Raw genomic sequence first — 22156 nt, forward strand, 5'->3', positions numbered from 1 at the left:
TCAGCCGTCCGGTTGGTACACAGCAAGCAAAACACAAGAATGCAGTGACCAGAGGCCAGAGCACCAACGCGTGGAGAAGTCATTACAAAGCTACTCTCCCTTCGGCAGCCCGAAAAAGGCAGCTATAACGTACCACACCTTGTTTCTAATAATCTTCAGGGTTTATACAGTCTGTTGTAAAAACGTATAGAGAATTATTGGCACCAAGAAGAAAGAAAACTGCGCAGGCCAAAAGAATACGTTTGAAAACAAAATTGCAGTGACAATTTAAATTATGTCCCCAAACAAGCCCCAAGTTTTGTTTTTTTACAACCGTCTGAAAGCAAATCGTTTTCTTTGGGTATTAGAATCCAGTTTAGAGAGCAAGAAAATAATTTTAAATATTAATGAAATTTGAAAATGTATGTACTCAACATCCTTTCTGAAACGAATTAAGCCGCTTCAAGATGGCCGCTACGCAGACGAGTCCCACGGCAGCATGTGCTTGGCTGCCCACACAAAAAAAGGAAACCACTGCAAGATGGCCGTCACAATGATGCAACTTCTGTTGGGGTTGCAAAGCAACTGGCTCCTTTGAACGAAGCCTCGCCTTCTGCAAGATGGAATCCACCCTGCTGCAACACTTGTAAGGGTTGTAGTCCAAGATTCCGATAGACTTAGAGTCCTGGGTCCTGTTCTAAGATGGTGGCGAACTACGGAGACATGTCAGCGCAGTTTGTGCGCATGCCTCAATCTTTTTCTGAGTGAGCATGGCGGAAAGCCGGGTGCCGGAGCTGCTGTTGCACAGATTGCAGGCCCAGGATGGGGGACTGGAGAGCCTGGGATTGGCTGCTGAGCTGGGTTTGGATCACCAGCAGGTGGTGGGGGCTGTGAAAAGCCTGCAGGCTTTGGGAGAGGTGAGTGCAGGGTGGCTTAGAGAGAATTGTGGTAGGGGGAGAAGGTGTGGTGCAGTGCAATAAAGAAAGGGAGGAGTCTTGGAAGGGATGTAGAGAGGAAATGGTCTGGATGGGAGTCGTCAGTACTAGTCTAAGGAGAAGAAGAGGCTAGAGCTGGGGGTCCTGTGGTGTCGTTTTGGCATCGGTGCCAGATTTACCATATTATTGGTGGGAACCAGTCAATTGAGCAGTTCCTCTGGAGAGGCGAAATGATGAACATGTCCTGCAAGATAAGAACGCACCCTAATTCAAGAACAAAAAGTAACTTCTTGATTCGTTTTCAGCATCAAGCAGCGGTGGAATTTCTATCCCTTGAACCCCGAAAGTAGGGGCAAAGTCCTAATATAAATAGATGGTAAACTGTTGTAGACAATGTGCAACAATATCACTTCAACATAACAAGGGCTGTCGTGACCTTATCACAATTTCCTTTAAAGTCATAAGTGTTGTATAACTATCAGTGTGTTCAATATATGCATGCAAATATGCCATGTACAGTACATATTTTCAAATATGTACCAAGTGCAAGGGTCGGAGAGGTTTATGATCATGTGTTGATTTTATTCATGCCCAAAGTGGCTCCCGATTGTTTAAGCAGTGTAAAAAATAAACTGAATATCATCCCAAATGAAAATGTGAATAGAATACTTACTTAATATAAACGGCATGCCTATTTACGACATATCGAGGAGTTGACATTATGCAAGAATAAAATAACGTTTTAAACAAGGGGTACATTTGCTGGGTGGGTGTAAAAAGGGTTTTCACCAAAGTAAATGTCCAGCCTCTTGACTCTTATGCGTGTGTTGTAAAGGTATGAGAAGCGAGAGGCGACTTTAAATCAGAGCCATATATATTTCTGATACCTCACCTCAGTCCTCTTTAAAATGCTGATGACTTTCACACCTTATATTTCGAGCTTCGCACACGTTCATTCAGTAAACAACGTGAAAGGCCCTGACCCAACCCTTGGGCACTTATAAATTATTGGTGTGTCCCTTTCACCTATAGGTGTTGTGTGAATAGGAGGGGTGTGAGTAAGAAGCAGTATATGAGGAAGTAGTGGTTTGTATGAGAGCGTGTCTTGTGTCGGAGTGAATGGTTTTGTGGGAGAAGGTTGTTTTTTTCTTTGGAGGTAGGTCTGTCGTGAAGTATAGTGTTTTGGAGGAATAGAAAAGTCTGGAAAAATAGTTCTGAGGAAGTCAAGGGTCTGAGTGGAGGTAGATTAAGTGTTTGTGTAATTGTATTTATATAGTGCTTATTACCTCTGACGAGGCATTGAAGTGCTTTTTGGCGAGTAGCACATTTCTTTGTAACCCAAAAGGATTAGTGGTGGATTAGTACAGGGAAATATGCGTACAGTATTAGTATAGGGAGGTATGAGGTAATTTGAGCGGAGGACATTAGTCTGTTGGTTTGAATAGAATAATGGAGGGATAGAGGTGGGAAGAATCCAGATGTGTTAATTGGGAGATCATATTAGTAAGATGAGGTTTGGGATGAGTAAAGGAGAGGTGTAAAGAAAGACTAGGAAGTAACTCGAGCTGAGTTCGGTGTTTTGGGAGAAGGGATGGTCTTGGTATGGTTTCTGTGGAGAGGGGATGATGCCTAAAGTGAAAGTTTCGGCATCAGAGGTGGGTCTGGGCGGAGAATGAGGGGCCTAAGGAGGCAAAGATCTTGAGGGGAGAGCGGGACAAATCTAAGGGGAACGGCCATAGAAGAGAAGGAAGATATTTACATAAATAAAGCAGGGGCCTGCGTGGTAGAGGGAATTTGGTTTTAATAAAAGGGGGAGCGATTTGCAGCAAACAGTTATAGATTTAGAGTGACCTGAATATGAATGTGAAGCTTGGATGCCAAGGAAGAGATGTGGAGGATCTACTTAGGGAAGACAAGTCTTCTCCCTTTCTTACTTTCTAGGTGTGACGTTTGTAGTTTTACACTATCAGATGAGTATCCAGAATGGGTCAAATAATGTACAGAAGCTCTGCAATTCTGGCTTTGCAAATATGTTCTCTGAGTACTGAAACTACCAAAGTGCACGTTAGAACTGAGGAAAGTTTGTATGTGACGTGATCTTCAGACACACATTTGGATTTTGTTGCTATGTCTAAGAAATATAGCCAAATGCCCTTAACTACGAGTTACTGAAAGACCAAATAGTTAAACCTGCCAAAGACTTCCTCAGCTATCTGACAGCCAACCAATTCCTCTAGATCCACACATTGTACTTACATAGGAAATTAAAAAGAGGAGGTAGGATTCCTCACATATTTATAACAGGCCGTAAAAAAAACGGCAGACAAAGCACTGGAAACAAAACCCACAGAAACACAGTCGACTAGAATGTTACAGCTCATTGGGAAGAAATCTCAATACTAAAATACTGAAACAGTCTAAATCTCACCAAATACTGATTTAGTGGCCGCATGCTAGAAATGGATTGGCCAACACAAACCAACCCAGAGGATAGAACCCTTATCTTATATAACAGTGTGAAGTATTGACTCAGACATTTATCTTCTATAGTGCCCACTTTGAAAAGGCATTCACAATGCTTATTTCAACACCTTATGCAGGGAAATTGAAATTGTCTGGAATTTTAAACAAATGCCGGAGAGGCTAATATTAAATGTATTTCACATTTTAAATGTGGAAACAGTTGTCATGCTGTATTCCTTTACGTGAGGAGTGGTCAGATTGAGAAGTATTCTGAGTAAAAATATGAATCAGAGGTTTCTGGATAGTGCCGGGGAGTTGAGGTTACTGAAAAGAGCAAGGGAAGGGTAGTGCTCAGCAGTCCTCCTCCGTGTTTACCTATTTCTCTGCTACAGATCATCAATGCTGAACAGCGCTCCTCCAAGCACTGGGAGCTGACACCTGAAGGGAAGGAAATTGCTGATGAAGGAAGTCATGAAGTCCGTGTATTTCAGAGTATCCCTGACGAAGGCATGGCTCAGAGTGAGCTGATGGTAAGGAATGGGGATACTGCATCGATGAACGTATGTCTTTCTCCCCCACGTGTTAGCCCAACTTCCCATCATTCTTCTCCCTATTCTGAATACATTTGGCCTTTTCCTGTCTGTCTTAGAAGTCCCCCACTATTTACCCTGCCTTCTCCTCTCCTAGAAACCTTCCTTTTTCTAGAAACCTTTTAACCGCCAACCTATTTCATTTTTAGGCATGGATTTTGACATGCAGCTATCAAATAGACCTATTGTCTCTCAGGTGTCTCATACTTCCACGTCTGCCGCCCATCACCCCTCTTGGTCCTTCCTCCCAAAAAATAGGGCTTTATTGAAGTCACGGAAGCCTTCATTATAGACAGCAGTTGGTTTCTTACATTTGTCTGACTTTAATGTGCATACTCTGCATGCTTTAGCACATCTGTCCTAGACCAATTGGCTTTGAGGATGCTAGTTAAATAATATTATACACATCATTGTTTATCCCCCTGACTCTTCTTACCTTGGACAATTTGCAGAATAAGATCTTGGGAGATTCCAATAATTAGGCTACTCTGGGGCACAAGGTGATGAAGGTCCGCCACTAATTTTCCACTCTGAGCCACATCAGAACACGGGCACTCTCTCTTTCTCATTCAACTCACAAGGGCTGATGGGTGCACTGTATTAACCCAAGGCCACAGACTCTTTGATATTCTAAATTATTCTTTGTATTTCCGGAGTTAGGTGCAATCACAGGAAAGTGCTTATCATGTCCAGTGTGAAGTCCTTTGAAAGAGGAAGATGACTCTCCTTTGAGCCCTACTAGGAAAAGCCCAATATCTTTCTTATAATATAGTTGAAAGTTAGTCCAGCACAGCCTCACCAAGGTGCAGATATTGTTTTCCACATCTCTGTAAAGAGTGTCTCAATACATATTTGACTTCTAATTTGATTACAAACTTAATATATATTACACTATAAAAACAAAAGCAGTGTGAGCCTAGGTTCGTTCCTAGGGATGCTGCCTTGAAACTTGTTAGTCATGCCACCTTTTTCTTAATTTTCCTCCGTCTGTCTGGAGTAGTTCAGGGAGTTATGTCCGTCTCCTGGGCCAGGTTGGCACAGATTGGAAATGCAACAAAGCAGCACTAAGGAGGTTAGTATTTTTATGAAAATGATACACTGAATTATACGGCCAAATGAAAACGCTAGCTGGACATGAATGCATGACTAAGCTTTGTAGCGTAGCCTGTTACCCTTAACAGAAAAGTCGCAAGACTGCAACAGCAGAGAAAATGAGCGTTAGTAAAGATGAGAACTAACGGTAGATTTAAAGTTAGTCATAAACAGCTATGGTTTGAGTTGATTGCGAAAGAGAGTAACCATCAACTGTTCTGAGTGGTGGGGCCCAGAGTTCTATTATTTGGCCATCTCAAAAGAAAAGTAGCAGTCATCTAAGCAGGATTGTCTGCAACTTGGGGGCATCAGCAGATTTTTTGAAGTGAAAGAATTGTAGAGTCCTTGAAAGACTGTACTTGAGGGAGTGCTTCAGGATAATGAATGGTTAGAGATGTAAGCAGTGTCTTAAAATACCCCTCCCAGGCCCTATCTACCTACATTACGTTGGGCAAATGAAAGTATTGTTTAGGAACCTTAAACATATTCTTAATAATTACTGCTAACTTATGTTAAATCTGATTTTGAAGGCATGGGTTAAAAGATTAATTTATAGAAATTACTTGAGTGAACGTCCATCTTTCCATAGGCGTAGTAGCAGCTGGCACTTGTTCATGGTGTACCCTTTGTAGCGGTGCAGCCCAGTGCCGCTCTGTCTTCCGTGTTTACTTTATTTTTTGTATTTACTGCCAAATGACGTGCTTGAATGTAATGAATCTCTGCAGTGAGTTCTCCTTGGAGCTTGTCTATCTTGCTCATGCTCGTAACCTTCAGTTGGCATAATGTGCTGATCCACCCGTCATCTGCCAGGAATCTTTCCTTTTTTACCTTTCAGTTCCCACCTCTGCTACTATGACTTTTTGTTATGCTTTGTGACATTGCTTCCTTCTCTTCGAAAAAAAACTCCCTTTGTAATGCCCAATGTGCGGCACTTCATTCAGTACAGTATATCTAGTTTTAGAAAGGACATTGTCGAAAATTAGGCTCCACACACAGCGCTTTCTTAGTGTGTAGACTTGACTCCCTAGTGAACAGCTATGATCTAATCAGGCAATCTCCATTATACAGTATTCCAAGACGATTATAAGTGCATGCCTATTTGTATTCCAAGTATATATATATATTTATTTCATTTGCTTTGTATTTTTTCCAATGCATAAACCTTTAGGAACAAGTTTGAATGGATCAAGTTACATAAACAACAGAGCCCCAATGCATTTCAGGGGAGCTTTACTTAATTGGATGTTGCAAGTGACACCTGAAAATAAAAATGAAACCGTCCAAGATCAACACACAATGTTTCGGAAAAAAATATTTAATGCAAATTTACTTTTGATTCATTGTTACAGACTGTATAGTTATGGCCTGATTTCAATATGAAGCTGTTTGTTCACTGCAGATATTTCGAAAAATAAACAGAAGTTTCGTGGAGCAGACAGAGGCCACCCTAACCGTATGATAACATTAAAAAATCAGTTAGCTAATGACGATTGTGGCTACAGCCAATCAGTTACCGAAGTGGCAGTTATTTGTAGGAATCCAAAGTTTTCTACAGAATTAGTTAAAACGAGTAGACAAGCCATCGGGCTGCGAATCCTGCTTGTATATATCATCTGGTTGGTACACATATAGTTTGATGCTGGTCCTGCTAAAGGGTTGGTCATTTAAGGTGGTGGGCACTATGTTAGGGCTCGGGCACACAGAAACTGGAAAAAAAATGCAAGCCATCTGAACTGAAGTTTCGTCTAGGTTTTAGAATACTAGGAGAGAGGACATCCCCCTACCTTGGTTGAGCCTCTGATCTTCAAAGAAGGCCCCTTTGCAATAGTACAACGTAGAAGATTACTTACTACACCAAATGTTTATTGAACACTAAACACAAACTAAGTTATCACCGCACAGGGTACTTGGAGAGCGTAATATAATCAGTCACCAGGCACTTAAGTTCTTTAAAGGTGCCTGCTTAGCTGCTAGTCATCATCTTGATATTGCGCTTGAGTCTGTAAAATAAATGGGACCTTTCTGAAAACATCTTTTATTGTAAAGCCTCGGAAAAAAAATTGTAAATGTGCTGTAGAATAACAGACTTCCAGGCACGACAGGTACTAGACGAATGCTGAAGCGAGATGCAGTTACACTGAAATGTTCCACAAAAATCTCAAGACCTTTATACCCCTTGATATAGCTTTTTTTTAAATAAGGAAAGCAGTCTTCCATGTTTCTTGCATCCCCAGGGTATTTTATGTTGGGTCAGCACACTTTAAAATCATGCACCCCCTCCAGTGTATGTTCTCAAGCACCGTATCCAACTGCTCATTATATATCTTTAAAACGGTACGCCCGATGCTATTGCCGCATCCACCACCAGTAGTAAAACAGCATGCAGACCCTGTACCGTAGCCTCTTTTGTCCTCGTATTTTATTGGTGATGGTAGACCTCTATCAGTGTCACCATGCCATCACACCTAAGAACAAAAATGATGTTCTTTTTCTGTATTTGAGGGTGGAGGTTGTTTTCATGTTTATCAGTTTGCTGGACCAGATCGCAAACATAAAGTGGTTGGATATTATGCCATTTCTGTGTACTACCAACTTTGTTACTATTAACTGTCTCATTTTTTAACATTTCTCCCTTTTATCCCCTTCCCAACACCCCCTGGCCGCCCCCCCAATTTAGAAACTCCCAAGTGGAAAGGTTGGCTTTAGCAAGGCCATGTCTAATAAGTGGATACGACTGGACAAGAACGCAGCAGGAGGACCACGGATCTTCAAGGCGGTGAGTGCGCTTAATGTGCCATCCTCGCAATAGCGTTATCTGGTACTCTATACTTCAAAAACGTTTTGGAATACATTATACAGTCACAATTAATTTTCCTTTATTCTACTGGGTTTGGTGCATGTAAATCCAACAGATATTTAAATTATTGTAGACAACTAGAAAAAAACTGCTGGGTATGGCAGTAAACACACACACAAGTCCCTTTATGGCAAAACGGACAGACCGACTGTTCAAAAACGTAGTATGAAAAAACAGTTTTTTGTGGAATTTGTGTGAGATTGTTTATACGTAATTTTTTGAAATGTGTTGCTTCCATTTTGCTCTTCAGGCACAGTTTATTTGTGTTTTTCCACAGCTGTTTTCTATGAGTTAGCTTGCAGTTGTGGGGAAGGCATATGCAGCGAGCAGATTATGATGTTAATGATCTAATGTTGTGCTTGAAAATAGTCTACAAATGTCAGCAAAGAGCCTTATGGTTTTGATGTGCTGTGTGACATCTTCGTTTCTAGATCAAAAATAATTGACCTACTTCCAGTTGTGCGCAGGATTGATACTGATAATAGGTGCCTCAAAAAGGCCAGTAGAACTGGGCCCGAGTCATGCACTTGTCAAGCCAGCGCCTCTCTAACGTTATTATTACTTGTCGAAAGTTATTCTTATGTGAGATAGATTATTTTGCAACACTGCTTTTACTGCTACACTGTCTGTCAGCTAATTGGTTGTGAAAGACTAGTAGGGCTGGAGCACTCATATGTTGGTTTTCAGTCTCTAAAGGCAGGTGAGACTGGTAAAAATTCGGGCATGCTTGACTTCTAGGATTGTTTATAGGTTTGACCTCAAGGGCTCACAGTTTCTGTTTAGAGCCATTAATGCTTGTTACTGCATTGGACCTTCAATACTTGAAACTGTGTACTGCTATTAATACATACAAATTACGAGGTAATAGATACAAAATTGACTTGGTATCACTGTGACATATAATGCCACAGACTGCTCCAGACAACTGATTGTTGTACTGTCTGGGATGATTGATGCTTATTATCACTCTGCATTGTTTCATGTTGCTATAATTGGGAGGTGCACTGACACATTACTGCCTGAGAAGATTGATAGTCATTACTGTCTGGGGTCATGGACATGTGGTGCATATTTACTACCCTTCTCTTGCTCAACTCCATCTGAGAGGATGCTTCGCATGCTCCAAAATGAGAAACAGACACAATTCAGGTCAAGTAACATGTACTCTATAGAGTTTGTGCTTAGCTAACCCTTTCTCTAAAGCCCAGGACCGATAAGCCTTGCCGATGCCTGGGCTTAGGAGAAAGGTTGGGCAAGGTCCAGCCCAGTGGTGTTGGAAATAATAGTTTTTATGTTTTCTCTTCTCACTTGCCTCACTGCCCTTTACCCATAGATCGCCAGTGTGGAGGATTCGGTAAAGGAGAAGCTGCTTCTTATCCTGGAAGGCAAAGCTGTGAGCCTGGATGAGAAAGAGAAGAATGAACTGAAGAAACGCAAGCTCCTAAGCGAAGTGTGAGTAGGACTGCCATGATTAAGAACATGCACATCTGGGAGAGCATTTCCCGTTAAGTTTTAATGTATAATTCAATAGTATTTTTAAATTCACCACTGGGAACTGATTCACTTTGAGGTTATATTTTGATGATTGGGGGGTGGGTGGTCAAATAATACTTTGTAGTATCAGTATGGATATCTGCAGTGGTCTTTGGTCTGCAGATTGACTGCTCTTTACAAGTTGTAGCATGCTCTGTGGATTGCAGCAAGAGGGGTGCAGAGTTTTTTGTTTATGTGGGATGTTTGGGCTTTCTTGTAGATGCACTTGCCAGAGTCAGGCAGATTTAAGGTATTAGGATATTGACTGGAGCAAGCAGATTGTTCTCAGGCTTGGGACAAGTCCCTCTTTCTGAAGCATTTTACATTCATGTTTGTCTGTTAAAACTAACCCTTGCTAACTTATCACACCTAAATGGTCACTGTTCAGAACTTTGGATCTGAGCGCTGTGAAGGGCCTAGCAGCCGATTGCCCATAAAAAGCTGAGATCAATGTCTCTTGTGTTATGAGGCCTGCAATCCCTCTGTCCACATTACCTGGTGCCATCTTTCCTAAGTGGGGCAGATTTTTGGGCTTGGTGGCATTTTACCAAGAGGTCTACTGCATAGATAGATGTTGTCGTAGAAGGTAAAACATTCCACGGTGTAAGTAAAATGTAAGGTACAGTGTTTGCCTAACAACAAGGCTTTGTTGCATCACTCCTCTTTCCTTGGTCAAACGGAGTAAACATTGACTAATCACAGTATGTATCTCACGGAACCATAGAACAGTAAACATTTAATAACTTGGCAGAATAAATTATAGCAATGTCCTTTCTCTCCCTCTCTCTTCCTCTCTCTTCCTCTCTCTTCCTCTCTCTCCCTCTCTCTCCATCTCTCTCCCCCTCCCCCTCTCACTCTCTCTCCCCCTCCCCCTCTCACTCTCTCTCCCTCTTCCCCTCTCCCAGCGCTCACAAGGGGCTGAGACAAAAGCCTGCACTGGGCAGAGATGTGACCTAATCTCCCAGGCAGGATGGACATTCCAGGATGGGGAGCTTCAAAGTGCTTGCCATCTTTTTAATGTGACCAGGGTCTCTCTAAATGACGAAGATGACCAACCCCACTGTCCTGACCCCACTTTTGGTGGCAGCATAGGCAGGAAAATTAGTTAAAATGGGAGGAGTGCCCACTTCATGCCAATTGCACCCCTATAGTGGACGAGCTGAAGTGGACACTACCTTTTAAATCCCTCCAACTTGCTTGGGAAGAATTAGGCTGCTAGGGTTAAGGTTATGCCCATTTTCCAGCATAAGTAGTCATAGCAAGGGTGTATTCAATTTAAAGGTGGTCAGCCTATTGGCTATCGCTTGGCATTCCATGTAGCATTCCTAAATTGAGTGTTTAAGTGCCACCCCATAACCCTAGAACTCAGATTTCATCAGCCTAAGAAGACCCGGACAAAGACGAGTTGCACCCACAGTAGAGGAAAAGGAGCAGCAGCTCACCTAGAACCAGCCCCTCCGGCCTGCCTGCTGACCTCGAAGGATCCCGCACAAGAAGTCAACTTGTCCAGCCTTCAATAAAGACTCAAGTCTCCCGTGGGCAGCAGACGTGGCCTACAAGAAGAAACTCCAAAGAAAGGACTCTGCAGCTGCTAGAACCCCAGAAACCTGACACCCGATGTGACCACCGCACTTGATGTCCACGACCTGAGGTGAAGCCAACCAACGGTGCCAGCGCAGGTCCCCAGCTGCCCAGATACTGAGTCTAGTGTGGTCTCTTCCATCTTGGGCTCGCCAGAGATGCCTGCAGCCTTTGCACGCAAGCCCCGCTCTCCCACAGGCTTGTGAAGGGAGAAAATCTGACATCTCCAGCAACCACTGCACCTGTGACCCCTGACCCCAGCTGGGGTGGGTCATTGGTGCCAACAACACCCTCCGGCTCTTAAGAGCTAGAGTCCATCCTGGGACTACCACTGCCGGACTCCTTGATGCTGCCTGCAACCTTGACCCACAGGACCCCCAACGCGAGTGCTCCGGGGCGTGAAAACGAGATGCCTAAAGACACCCTGGGCACAGGAGAAGAGGACCATAGGTGCACCTATGTCCCTGAGCACTCCAAGTCTACTACTTACATGCTTGTTGTCTCTGACTGTCTTCCTGTCTTCACGAGGACTAAACTCCCATAGGAAACCATTAGGCACCCAAAGCCTTACTGCACCTGGCGGCCCCATGGCCTCTCGGTGTGGTTCTGATCAGTGCCCAGTACTTATCTGAACTCCCTGAGATTTGCTTCGTAAGTCGTTGTTAACCCTATGTTTACTGAACATTGTTTCTGCTACACAGGATAACATTGAGAAAACTCCGAAAATTGCACTGTGTTGATTTCTGAAACTGCAAAGTATTTATGCTTAAAAGTCTACTTACTTGATTATGAAGTTCTTGGGTTTGAAACATATATAACAATATTGTTATTTTTCTAAATTGGTCTTAGATTTATTCTTTGAGTATGTGTCTTATTTATTGCGTCTGAGAACAACAAATGCTTAGCACTACCCTTTGGTAAGCCTTACTGCTCGCCCACTCTGCCACAAATAGAGTACTAGCCCTATCTACTTTTGCCTTTGCAATACCAATTGGGGATCCACTGGACTTTGCACAGTGTATTTTATTTTAGTGCACTATATAAGGAGAGCCACCTTGCTACAGTAGGTGGCATTGGAAACTGGTTCTGGTGGGCAGTGCAAGGAGCTTGATCAACTGGGCAGCGTAAGAAAGTGAAAGGTGTGAAAAAGACAGACGATGTACCACTCGCTACTGACAAATGACTGAAGAGGTATTCTGGTCATTAAAACTGAGACACTTATCTCTCAGTCTAATAAAGGTACACTTGTTTATCTGTATACTAATTTTCTTAACAATTGTTCTCAAACTTTGGTGGTAGTGCAGTCCCTCATCTTGGAAACTGTGTAGAAAGTTTTGAAAGAAATATCCCTGTCGTCGGTTACTTAATTTTAGACAGGTGTTCCAGGGTGCTCCTTACATGTATACAGAAGTGCCGGGATCTTGCTTACATTTAGCCACATGTGCTGAAGTCCTGCTTATGTATTAAAACAAGTGGTTGTGGGCACCATGCAGGAAACATGCTTGGCTTTGCAGTGGTATAGGCCCCAGTGATGTGAATTTGGATCTTTATGGAAACATAAAGCCAAGCCGTAAAATGCAGTGCAATTTAGGGTGTGCTCTAAACAAGAAAACTGAAAGGTGTGATTGCAGCTAACTTGGTGACTGGGGGAAGAATCCCCACAAGGAGTGAATCGGTGGACGAGTGGCGAGCTCTTCTCAAATTCACATCTAGCTTTGGGGCTTTGATGTCTGGACCCTTTGTGCTTTCCAATAAAAGTTGGTGCCACATACTAAACTCGAAAAATGATTGCATTGAGGCTCTAAAGTGCATCAGTAAGCTAATTGGATGTGTTATTTAGATGATGAGTTTTGTTGCCAGTGATTTCATATTGTGAGACCTGATTTGTCACAAAGCGCTATATGCTTTCTCTACGGTAGTATCCTTCATTTTGGATTAACATGCTTTTTTTATTCTTCTATACACTTCCAAGGTCACATTGCGCTGACAATTTTTTATTTACTTCTATGCTGACTCTGGATTGTGTGGAAACATTTCAAGTTTGCTTTCTGACTTCTTTCTGCCTGCTATTTCTTGCTAGAACCGTCAAGACATACTGGATCCAGAAGGGCAGTGCATTCAGTACCACTGTAGCCAAGCAAGAGACTGACCTCACTCCAGAGATGATAAGCAGGTGAGACTATTCAAGAGCAACTCTCTTAAGACTTTCAGAATCAAGGGGTGAGATAATTGACGACATTTTCTGAAAACTGTGCCCTTTCAATGTCTAACTTTAAAATAATGTTTAGAACATGCAGCCTGTTCACTATCAGGACTCGGTGTTTCTACAAATTGAAGCACTTTTACTGGTCCAGGCTTAACTTGTCTAAGCAATTAACCCATTCCATTGTTCTATGTTGACTTTTTCTGTGAAGCTGACCACATTTATTGTTTGACCCTTTTTCTCACTCAGTGGAACTGGCCAAAGTTTATCACTTTAATGTTGAAGGGAGAGTTAAGCGTGTGCTAGTAAGCACAGTAAAAAGATGCAACAAGGGTAATGTATGCAATTAAGAGATTCAGGGGTTCATTTAAAAAGACGTGTTAACATGGTGTCTAGCAAAAAATTGAGTGGCTTCCCAACCACCGTCCTGTCTCATCTCGCACCTTATTTAGAGGTTGGAATGATGGTGGTTTTCCAACCTAGAGTGCCACTGCTAGCTCTGCTGGCATGAACACCATTTTGCCCCGTACAGGGCATCAGAAGGGCTACCCTATTTAGGGCGATCCCTCTTATGCCACGTTTGCTCACTTTTTTGGTCCACCATGGCATTAAGGAAAAATGCAAAAATGTCCCGTAGGCTTTGAGATACAACTTCAAGAGCATCAGGGACATTGATGGTTTGTTTTCAGAAAAGAAATGAAGTGCCCTAAAATTGGCAGGCCCCTCGGGAGGTGGTGGCGGTGATGCCTCCACTGCCCCTGCCGCTTGGCCTCAGTTTCTGATTTGTAATAGCTATGACGTTTAGCTGATGATCAACACGTTATTTTACATGTTAAGACAGTATACACCCAGTGCAAAAGGTAAAAATCGTAAGACCAGGTGGCTATTGGAGGTTTTGACAATTTTATTGGCTAATACTCTATACAGCATCCTGCTGAACCATGCTCATCTTGTCTACATTGCTTTCCTCCGCAGTGGCTCCTGGCGTGATAAGAAGTTCAAGGCGTATAACTTTGATGCCCTGGGAGTCATGCCAGAGTGTGGTCACCTCCACCCCCTGTTGAAGGTCCGCACCCAGTTCCGGCAGATCTTTTTGGAAATGGGGTGAGGGGTTACAGTTTATTGGAATCTTTATTTTGTTACCAGTGTTTGCAGTTGCATGCCCAACTAGATACCTTGCATTTTACTCTGCAGACCCCAGCTGTGTTGGCAAAGTACCCAGTGTAGCGTGAGCTCTGTTTACAGGATTGTAGTAGGGTAGCAAAATCTTCTCCCTTTTTTGCTTGGTTGTGATTTATTCCCCTTTGTCCCATAGCACAGACATGCTTCTCTCCCTATAGAGAAGTCATGGAAGCCCCACTGTATGTCTGCCGCTTAACACCCTCTGCCAGTAGAAAATTGTGCCTTGGCACTTGGGGTAGTGTTCCTCGGATACAAGTATGTCACTTAGTCGAACCCTTCAACTCCAACAGTTCCCTATATATAACGTTTTCTCTTCTAATACCTGTCTCCCATTGTTTTTGTGTTTATTTTTATAGCTTCACAGAGATGCCTACCAATAACTTCATTGAGAGCTCATTCTGGAATTTTGATGCACTGTTCCAGCCTCAGCAGCATCCGGCACGAGATCAGCACGATACCTTTTTCATTCTCGGTGAGCCTTTCCTCAGGGTCAGCTTGGTTTCTTGATGCACAGCATGAGGCTTCCCCTAGAGGAGGACCCCCAAGGAATTATCCTTGGATTACACTAGAGTGGAGTACGCCAGCATTAACCGCTATTTCCTTCGTACCCAGATCCAGCTGATGCAACAGACTTCCCCATGGAATATCTAGAGAAGGTGAAGAAGGTTCACTCAGAAGGAGGATATGGCTCACAGGGGTAAGGCATTGCATAACGTCCCAGAGAACCAGACATAGCTTGAGAGTCAGTAGTAGGGATACTTGCGCTGCTGACTTAGGCACACTGTGACATACTTCACTTTGTGGCAGCTGGTTAAGATGCTGTATCCAGTAAGTGCTTTGAGACAGTTGGCTTTCTGACTGTGCTCTGCAAAGGGTACTTACTCACCCTTACAAAATTGTCCGTCAAATACACATTTCTAAAACTGCAAATCCTCATTGTCATAATTGTTATATAGGTATAGGGTAGCACATCGTGATCATTGCTAAAGAATTAAAAATGGAACACAGCTTAGCAAATTCTACTTAATGACCGTAATTCTTTTTTATTAGTATTTTATTGTATAACAATAAAATAAATCCCTGTGTCGGGATTAAAAAAAAAGAGAAAGGCGACATAGTATACATGAGCAGAGATGTATAGCACTTAAAAATAAATATCCAGTATATCGGTTCAGATGAGACCATGGCCTGGAGAGGGTAGGTGGTCTCTGTGAATCGTAAAAGATGAGAAGAAAAGTGGGCCCAAATGTCCTTTTGGGTGGGTCATGGAGTTAATTTCCTCTGTATATTGTTTCGCCATATATTAGCAGTATAATGTATCTTGAAGCCATTGCTTTAATGTGGGTGGAATCCTCTGCATCCAAACCACTCGTCTCTTGGCCAGGACCAGTATCATTGATGCCAGGCGCGGGATTGTAGTAGGTAAGGCAGAAGTGACACCCAGTAAAGCACTCGGAGGAGTATCGAGGGGGCCCTCCAACGTCTCGCCTATAATGACAAATACTCCTATCCTTGTCAATGCACTAAAACTGGCGTACAATTTCAAAACGTGTAGGAAATTTGCATCTGCTAAGCTGCACCTTACACATGTACTCCTCCTGCAGCACTAAACTTAGCAATATATTCAGGAGTGTAGTAGTATTGATGCAGGTATTTAAAATGCATCAACTTATGCTGGTAGTGCGTTTGGCCTCAGGAAGAGTATTAGCAGTACAGGACATGAGTGGAATACAAAAATGATAACAAGTGCCACGTGTCAGCCCTGACAGTATGCGCAATGAGAAGAGCCCTTTGAGGTGAAGCATTCAGGAATGTGGGGATCCTTGCCGCCAAGCACAGTCTAAGGTAGCCTAGCACTTCTCTAACTGTAGTGTCATTGAGCCTACAGAAGCTTTGCACTGATAAGAAAGTGCCAATTGTTGTCGTCCCCATTGTGCCTACCAGTCCCTTCACTACTTTTTCCTTAGTGGGTGGGAGCAATAGATTATCTTTTAGGGGTATTGCAGTTGAGTATGGCCTAGCCAGTACCAGTAGTTTCACTAGATCCCACCAGGCATGATAGGTCAACAATATCATTCCTCGCTGTATTTGGTGGGGAACTTTTTCTCCCTAAAGTTGACTAGTTGCGGAGATAGCTTGCTCAAGTTTAACGTGTGCAGTTGTTACCTGAGATGTTGCCCAGATTTCAAGTAGTGTGCTTGTGCAACTAGATAGTATGTTTGAAAGTCCGGCAGAGCGAGACCACCTGCCTGTAGCAATCTCGTGAACACCTCCCAACATACTCTAGATTGGTCACTGCATCACACTAGCTGTAGCAGGACCTGGCACAGCTGTTTGAAAAGTGAAGTGGTAGGGAGGCTGGGATATTTGTGAATAAATAAAGAAATATAGGTAGCACTATCATCTTAGGAAGATCCTCCCGATCAAAGAAATGGGGAGCCGAATCAGTTTGTCGGTATTAGTTTTCAACTTTTATGGCGCTTTACCAAAATTACCTGTTTAATTTGCAGCCCAGACTTTTCCCTGAAGAAAACAGTATCACGGATGATAGGGGATAGATTTTCCCTAGGGTGCTGGACATATATTATCACATCATCCTCAAAACGCGATATAATCAGTGGTCTGCTTCTAGGTGCAAGCAGGCAATTCCCTCACAAATCATGCTAGTGGCTTTATCCCCAGAGCAAACATCGAAGGGGACAACACCCTGTTGAGTTCCTGTACAGAAGGAACCAGAATATGATTTGTTCACTCGGACTCTGGCCTTGGGTTAGTGTAGAATAGTGTAATAAGTGAAAAAAATATATAGTTCCCAAGGCCCAGTTGACTGAACCCTTCCATAGTAAACTGCCACTCCTGTGAATCAAACACTTTTTCAGCATTGAGGAACACTGCCACCGAAGGCAGCAGAGGATATACTCTGTGAAGAATCTCCATCAGTGTTCTAAAATTAATGCAGCTGAGCGTTGGGGAATTAATACAGCTTGCTCCGGAAGCACTAGAACTGCATAAGAGATTGAATGCGTTGCACCAAGATTTTTGCAAATATATTATTGTCAGTATTTAGCAGAGATAGTGCCCTGTAAGAGGAGCAAGAGCTGGGATCTCTGTTAGACTTGAGTACTACTGTAATAATCGTGTCCGTTGTGGTGGGTGGCAATCTTCCCTTCGTAATTGCGGCACTATACATGTCCATGAGGCACGGTGCCAGCGAGATCTATATATACTTTGTAAAAATCTACTGGTAGCCGGTCTTATACTGAAATGTTCCCGGGGGGTTTCATTATGGCCTGGTTAATATCTTCACATGTTATCGGAGAGTTCAGTATTTCCCTGGCTGCACCATCCAGCCAACCAAGCGCAACCCGGCCTAGGTGGCACTCCAATTCAGTACTAATCTTCTGTACCACAGGAGGTTATGGATGTTTTTAGAACTGTTGGAACTCAGTTAATATTGTCTACGGCATCAAGTGTAACTTCTGCCCCAGCAGGGCAGATATTGGTGATCTGTTCAGCGCTTGCTCACTCCTAGTGATCCAGGTAAATGTTCTGCCTGGCCTGGTTCCCTCTCCTAAGCACCTTGCCTGGGCACATCGACCCAGATAGAGGATTTCGAGTTCTGCCTCATCCCTGAATTCATTCAAGGACTCTTGGATTCAAGCCAAAATCGCCATTTCATTGGCCGATGCATAATTGTTTTCAAGGCTGAACTCCATCTCAAGGAGGGTAAGATAATTATGAATCCACTTAAGAAAGTCTGCACATTTGGAGAGGCACATTCCCTGCATGCTCAAAGAGTTTCCTCCTCCTCAGCAGAGTTGTCATTTAGGCAAAAAAAGTTAAGTATGGCTTCTCTGATTTAGTTTGAAAGATTGCAGCGCATAGCTCACTGCCCTGTAGGCGTCAACTGAAATCGTGATGGCAGGATAGTTTTGTTTAAGAGCACAGTCACTGGGCAGTGATCAGATAAGGTGCGGGGATCAATTTCCATGGATTCACCATGAGCATCCAAGACACCAGCCACATACTGAGTGTGGATGACATACTGTGCGAAATTAGAGGGTGAATATCCCTCCATGCATCAGCCAGGTCACAAAGCTGCATTATATGTGTGAGTGCTTCAGAAGCTCGTGATGCAGGACAAGACTTCTCAGAGGCTGCGTCATTCGTAATGGGGAATGTCAAGTTAAACTCACCTCGCTATATTATTGGCCAATGACTGTACTTGGAACACAGCTGTAAGTCATCATCAAAAAAGTCAGGCCACCAGTGTTTGGGCCGCATGTGTTAACAAGTAAGTTGCCACCCATCAAACATGCCTGGAAGCCTGTGTTGTCCTTTTTCTGCTCTACTGAGGTGAAAGTAAGGGTGTTCCTAATGAGGGTCACCAACCCCAAGAGTAGGTGGAAAAGGAGAAGTATCTTTGTGAGCCCCATGAAGATGCAAAAGTAGGATCACCCATCCAGAACAGTTGGTCTCCTGTAAGAGAGCCACATCTTTATTGTGCCGGTTAAGGTATGCAAGCACCAGTGGGCTTTGCACGGGTTGTGCACACCACGGACATTCTAAATAATGAGTTTAACCGTAGAAGCTCACATAGGGATAATAAGTGTCGAACCTCTGCTTAAGTGTTCGACTTGATGAGTAAAGCAGTCGTTTAGCTAGCGTTAATTTGTTTGCACCCTTTTGGGTGGATGTGAAAAAACACTAAAACGACAACAGCATAACAACCCCACTTGGCAACCTCAATTGTCCCTCTGCGTAGCAGCAGCAAGGAGATCTCCAGCCGTACAGCAACCTAGGACACATGAGTGCTCTTCAGGCGTTGGGGGATGGTTTGTGGGGAGAGATCAGGCAGCATGACCATGCCCTGAGCAGAATGGCCATAACTCTGTGATGTAGAACCAGTCTGGGTTAGTCAGCCTGCAGTAATTGCTCCAATTGAAATAAAGGGGTAGCAAACAACGATTCAAATATTAGAAGAGAACAATAATCCAGCATAGGTTTTCTGACAGCGCTAACAAAGAAAGAGCATATATGTAACCAACTTTTCCCTTAGTGAGGGCACCAGTCAAGCATAATTGGCTATGCTAATTTAGTAACTGTGGCTGAGGGCAGAGCCACCCCGCAACCTGCCCCTTTGTGTGGAGGCCACGTTTCTAAGGATATGGATCTCCAAGGCGACATGATAGGGAAATTCCATGTTTAGCAAATCCTGCTTGATGATGAGGACAAGCAGGTGTTGAGTTTTCTTTCGAATCAGATTTATGCACTCAGTCAGATTTTCACATTTCCTGACTCCACAAAGTGTTAAAAGTCAGGCACAGCAGGGAGTGGGGATATTACTAGAGCCCTAGGATACAGCCAGGAAAAGGTACAGTTGACTGCTTTTTTTCCTGCACGGACATCATTTTTACATTCATAATTTTGAGTAGGTTTATGCCAGCAGCAAGGAATGTTCCAAGCTTATGAGTCCCAGGAGCCTCCATGTGCATCATTGTATAAAAGAGCACTGAGTGTTCTAGTAAAGTTGAGGAAAACAGGCAGTCAGGGCATGCCCGTAGCCAGGGGTAGATGTTAAGTGGGGCATGGCCCGAGGAATAACTCCAGGAGGGTTTTTGTTTTCAATGTTTGACATTAGTTTGGTTTCCTCGCCATATTGTTTTGTAATTTTGTTTTGTTATTTTTCATTAAAGGCACAACATGGTCAGTTTTTAAAGAATGCAGTTTTTTTAAAGTGTTCCACATTTACTGCTATTAGTGATAAATAGTAAATGGTTAAAACACAGTGAGCAACGATCCCTGGAAAATGTTCATGAAAACTATGTTAACTGGTATTTTCTGCATACTTATAGCCCGTAAAATTGCAGAAAACAAAACAGGGCATAAAGGCAATTATGCATGGGCCTGTGTACCCTCTCTCAAGACACCTTTTGGGGAAAAATAAGACAAATACAGCATTTCTATGTACATTTTCTAAACAACCATTGACAATAATTGAATGGAATTTTAGGAAGATCTAAATCACCTTCAGCAAGAGAGACCTCAATAGAACAGGCAGTAGGAGAGATAAACAAGGTAAGCATGGTATGCTGGGGGAGCAGGGGTCTAGTTGAAGGAGTGAGTCTGGTGATAGCCCCCTTCTACTACTTAAAGCAGCAGGAACTTGCGAGGCAGCTGCACAAGGCCTTGCACCAAGTACTTCATCAGATTTTGACCAAAAGCAAGAGGGACATTAAAGGAAGAAAGGAGGAGTAATATAAATTTCAGAAAATGACAGAACATGGGTGAAAAAGATCTTGCAAGAGTAATGAAAAGAGGTGAAAAGTATAGGGCGATGGAACAAAGAGGCATGCAGCGGAATCAAGACTTTTGACAGCCTTAGTATTCAGCAACCTCTATGTGCAGCAGGTCTGGCCTCATTAAAGCTCCATTGGGATGTGGCAGTAGAAATCATGTGCCTTCATTAGCTTTAGAAACTACAGGTGTATTCTATCAACTCAGACTGTAACAGGCAGAGATTGGGGTTATTTTAGAAAGGGCTGAGGGGTCATTGCTTAAAGGCTGCCATATCTCAAACAAGAAGGCTAGGAAGTATTGCTGCTGATCAGCACTTGCTAACATTATGCCTTGTTTGTGCTGTTCAAGAATGCTCTTTAGTTGGGACCATAGACTTGCTGCTTCTTATGTCTATAGTCCGAGTGTTTGTGGTCTCTGGTGTGTCTCCCTGTGTTTGTATCCATGCGTTAGTGCCTCTGTGTCAGTGATGAAATTAGTTACTTACCTGTAACTGCAGTTATCCAGTATTGGTATCTTTCATAGATTCACATAGTTGAATCTTCTCCGTCGTCTAAGTGGGAGTTCTACGGTATCCTATAAAGCAGTATATAAAAACCATAGAGTCTACAATGCAAATAGGCCTGAAATTTGCTAGTCTATCTGTAGGAAGTTGGCTCTGTATGTGCTATTTCAAAGTAAGGAATAGCATGCACAGAGTCCAAGGGTTCCCCTTAGAGGTAAAATAGTGGTAAAAATAGATAATACTAATGCTCTATTTTGTGGTAGTGTGGTCGAGCAGTAGGCTTATCCAAGGAGTAGTGTTAAGCATTTGTTGTACATACACATAGACAATAAATGAGGTACACACACTCAGAGACAAATCCAGCCAATAGGTTTTTATATAGAAAAATATCTTTTCTTAGTTTATTTTAAGAACCACAGGTTCAAATTCTACATGTAATAGCTCATTCGAAAGGTATTGCAGGTAAGTACTTTAGGAACTTCAAATCATCAAAATTGCATGTATACTTTTCAAGTTATTCACAAATAGCTGTTTTAAAAGTGGACACTTAGTGCAATTTTCACAGTTCCTAGGGGAGGTAAGTATTTGTTAGTTTTACCAGGTAAGTAAGACACTTACAGGGTTCAGTTCTTGGTCCAAGGTAGCCCACCGTTGGGGGTTCAGAGCAACCCCAAAGTCACCACACCAGCAGCTCAGGGCCGGTCAGGTGCAGAGTTCAAAGTGGTGCCCAAAACACATAGGCTAGAATGGAGAGAAGGGGGTGCCCCGGTTCCGGTCTGCTTGCAGGTAAGTACCCGCGTCTTCGGAGGGCAGACCAGGGGGGTTTTGTAGGGCACCGGGGGGGACACAAGCCCACACAGAAATTTCACCCTCAGCAGCGCGGGGGCGGCCGGGTGCAGTGTAGAAACAAGCGTCGGGTTTGTAATGGAAGTCAATGGG

At 43.1% G+C, this 22156-nt stretch overlaps 1 protein-coding gene across 1 annotated transcript in view; it reads left to right on the forward strand.

The window, feature by feature from the left end:
- The first annotated feature begins 544 nt into the window (after positions 1 to 544).
- FARSA (phenylalanyl-tRNA synthetase subunit alpha) overlaps positions 545 to 22156 on the forward strand; it is a 109899-nt gene continuing 88287 nt past the window's right edge. The window contains exons 1-8 of the mRNA XM_069231967.1: positions 545 to 896; positions 3770 to 3907; positions 7737 to 7835; positions 9250 to 9368; positions 13111 to 13203; positions 14209 to 14337; positions 14772 to 14887; positions 15028 to 15112. Of these exons, the coding sequence (XP_069088068.1) occupies positions 750 to 896; positions 3770 to 3907; positions 7737 to 7835; positions 9250 to 9368; positions 13111 to 13203; positions 14209 to 14337; positions 14772 to 14887; positions 15028 to 15112 (926 nt within the window). The 5' untranslated portion in view covers positions 545 to 749. The remainder of the gene's footprint in view (positions 897 to 3769; positions 3908 to 7736; positions 7836 to 9249; positions 9369 to 13110; positions 13204 to 14208; positions 14338 to 14771; positions 14888 to 15027; positions 15113 to 22156) is intronic.

Source organism: Pleurodeles waltl, chromosome 4_2 (assembly GCF_031143425.1).
Source record: "Pleurodeles waltl isolate 20211129_DDA chromosome 4_2, aPleWal1.hap1.20221129, whole genome shotgun sequence".
Lineage (NCBI taxonomy): Eukaryota > Metazoa > Chordata > Amphibia > Caudata > Salamandridae > Pleurodeles > Pleurodeles waltl.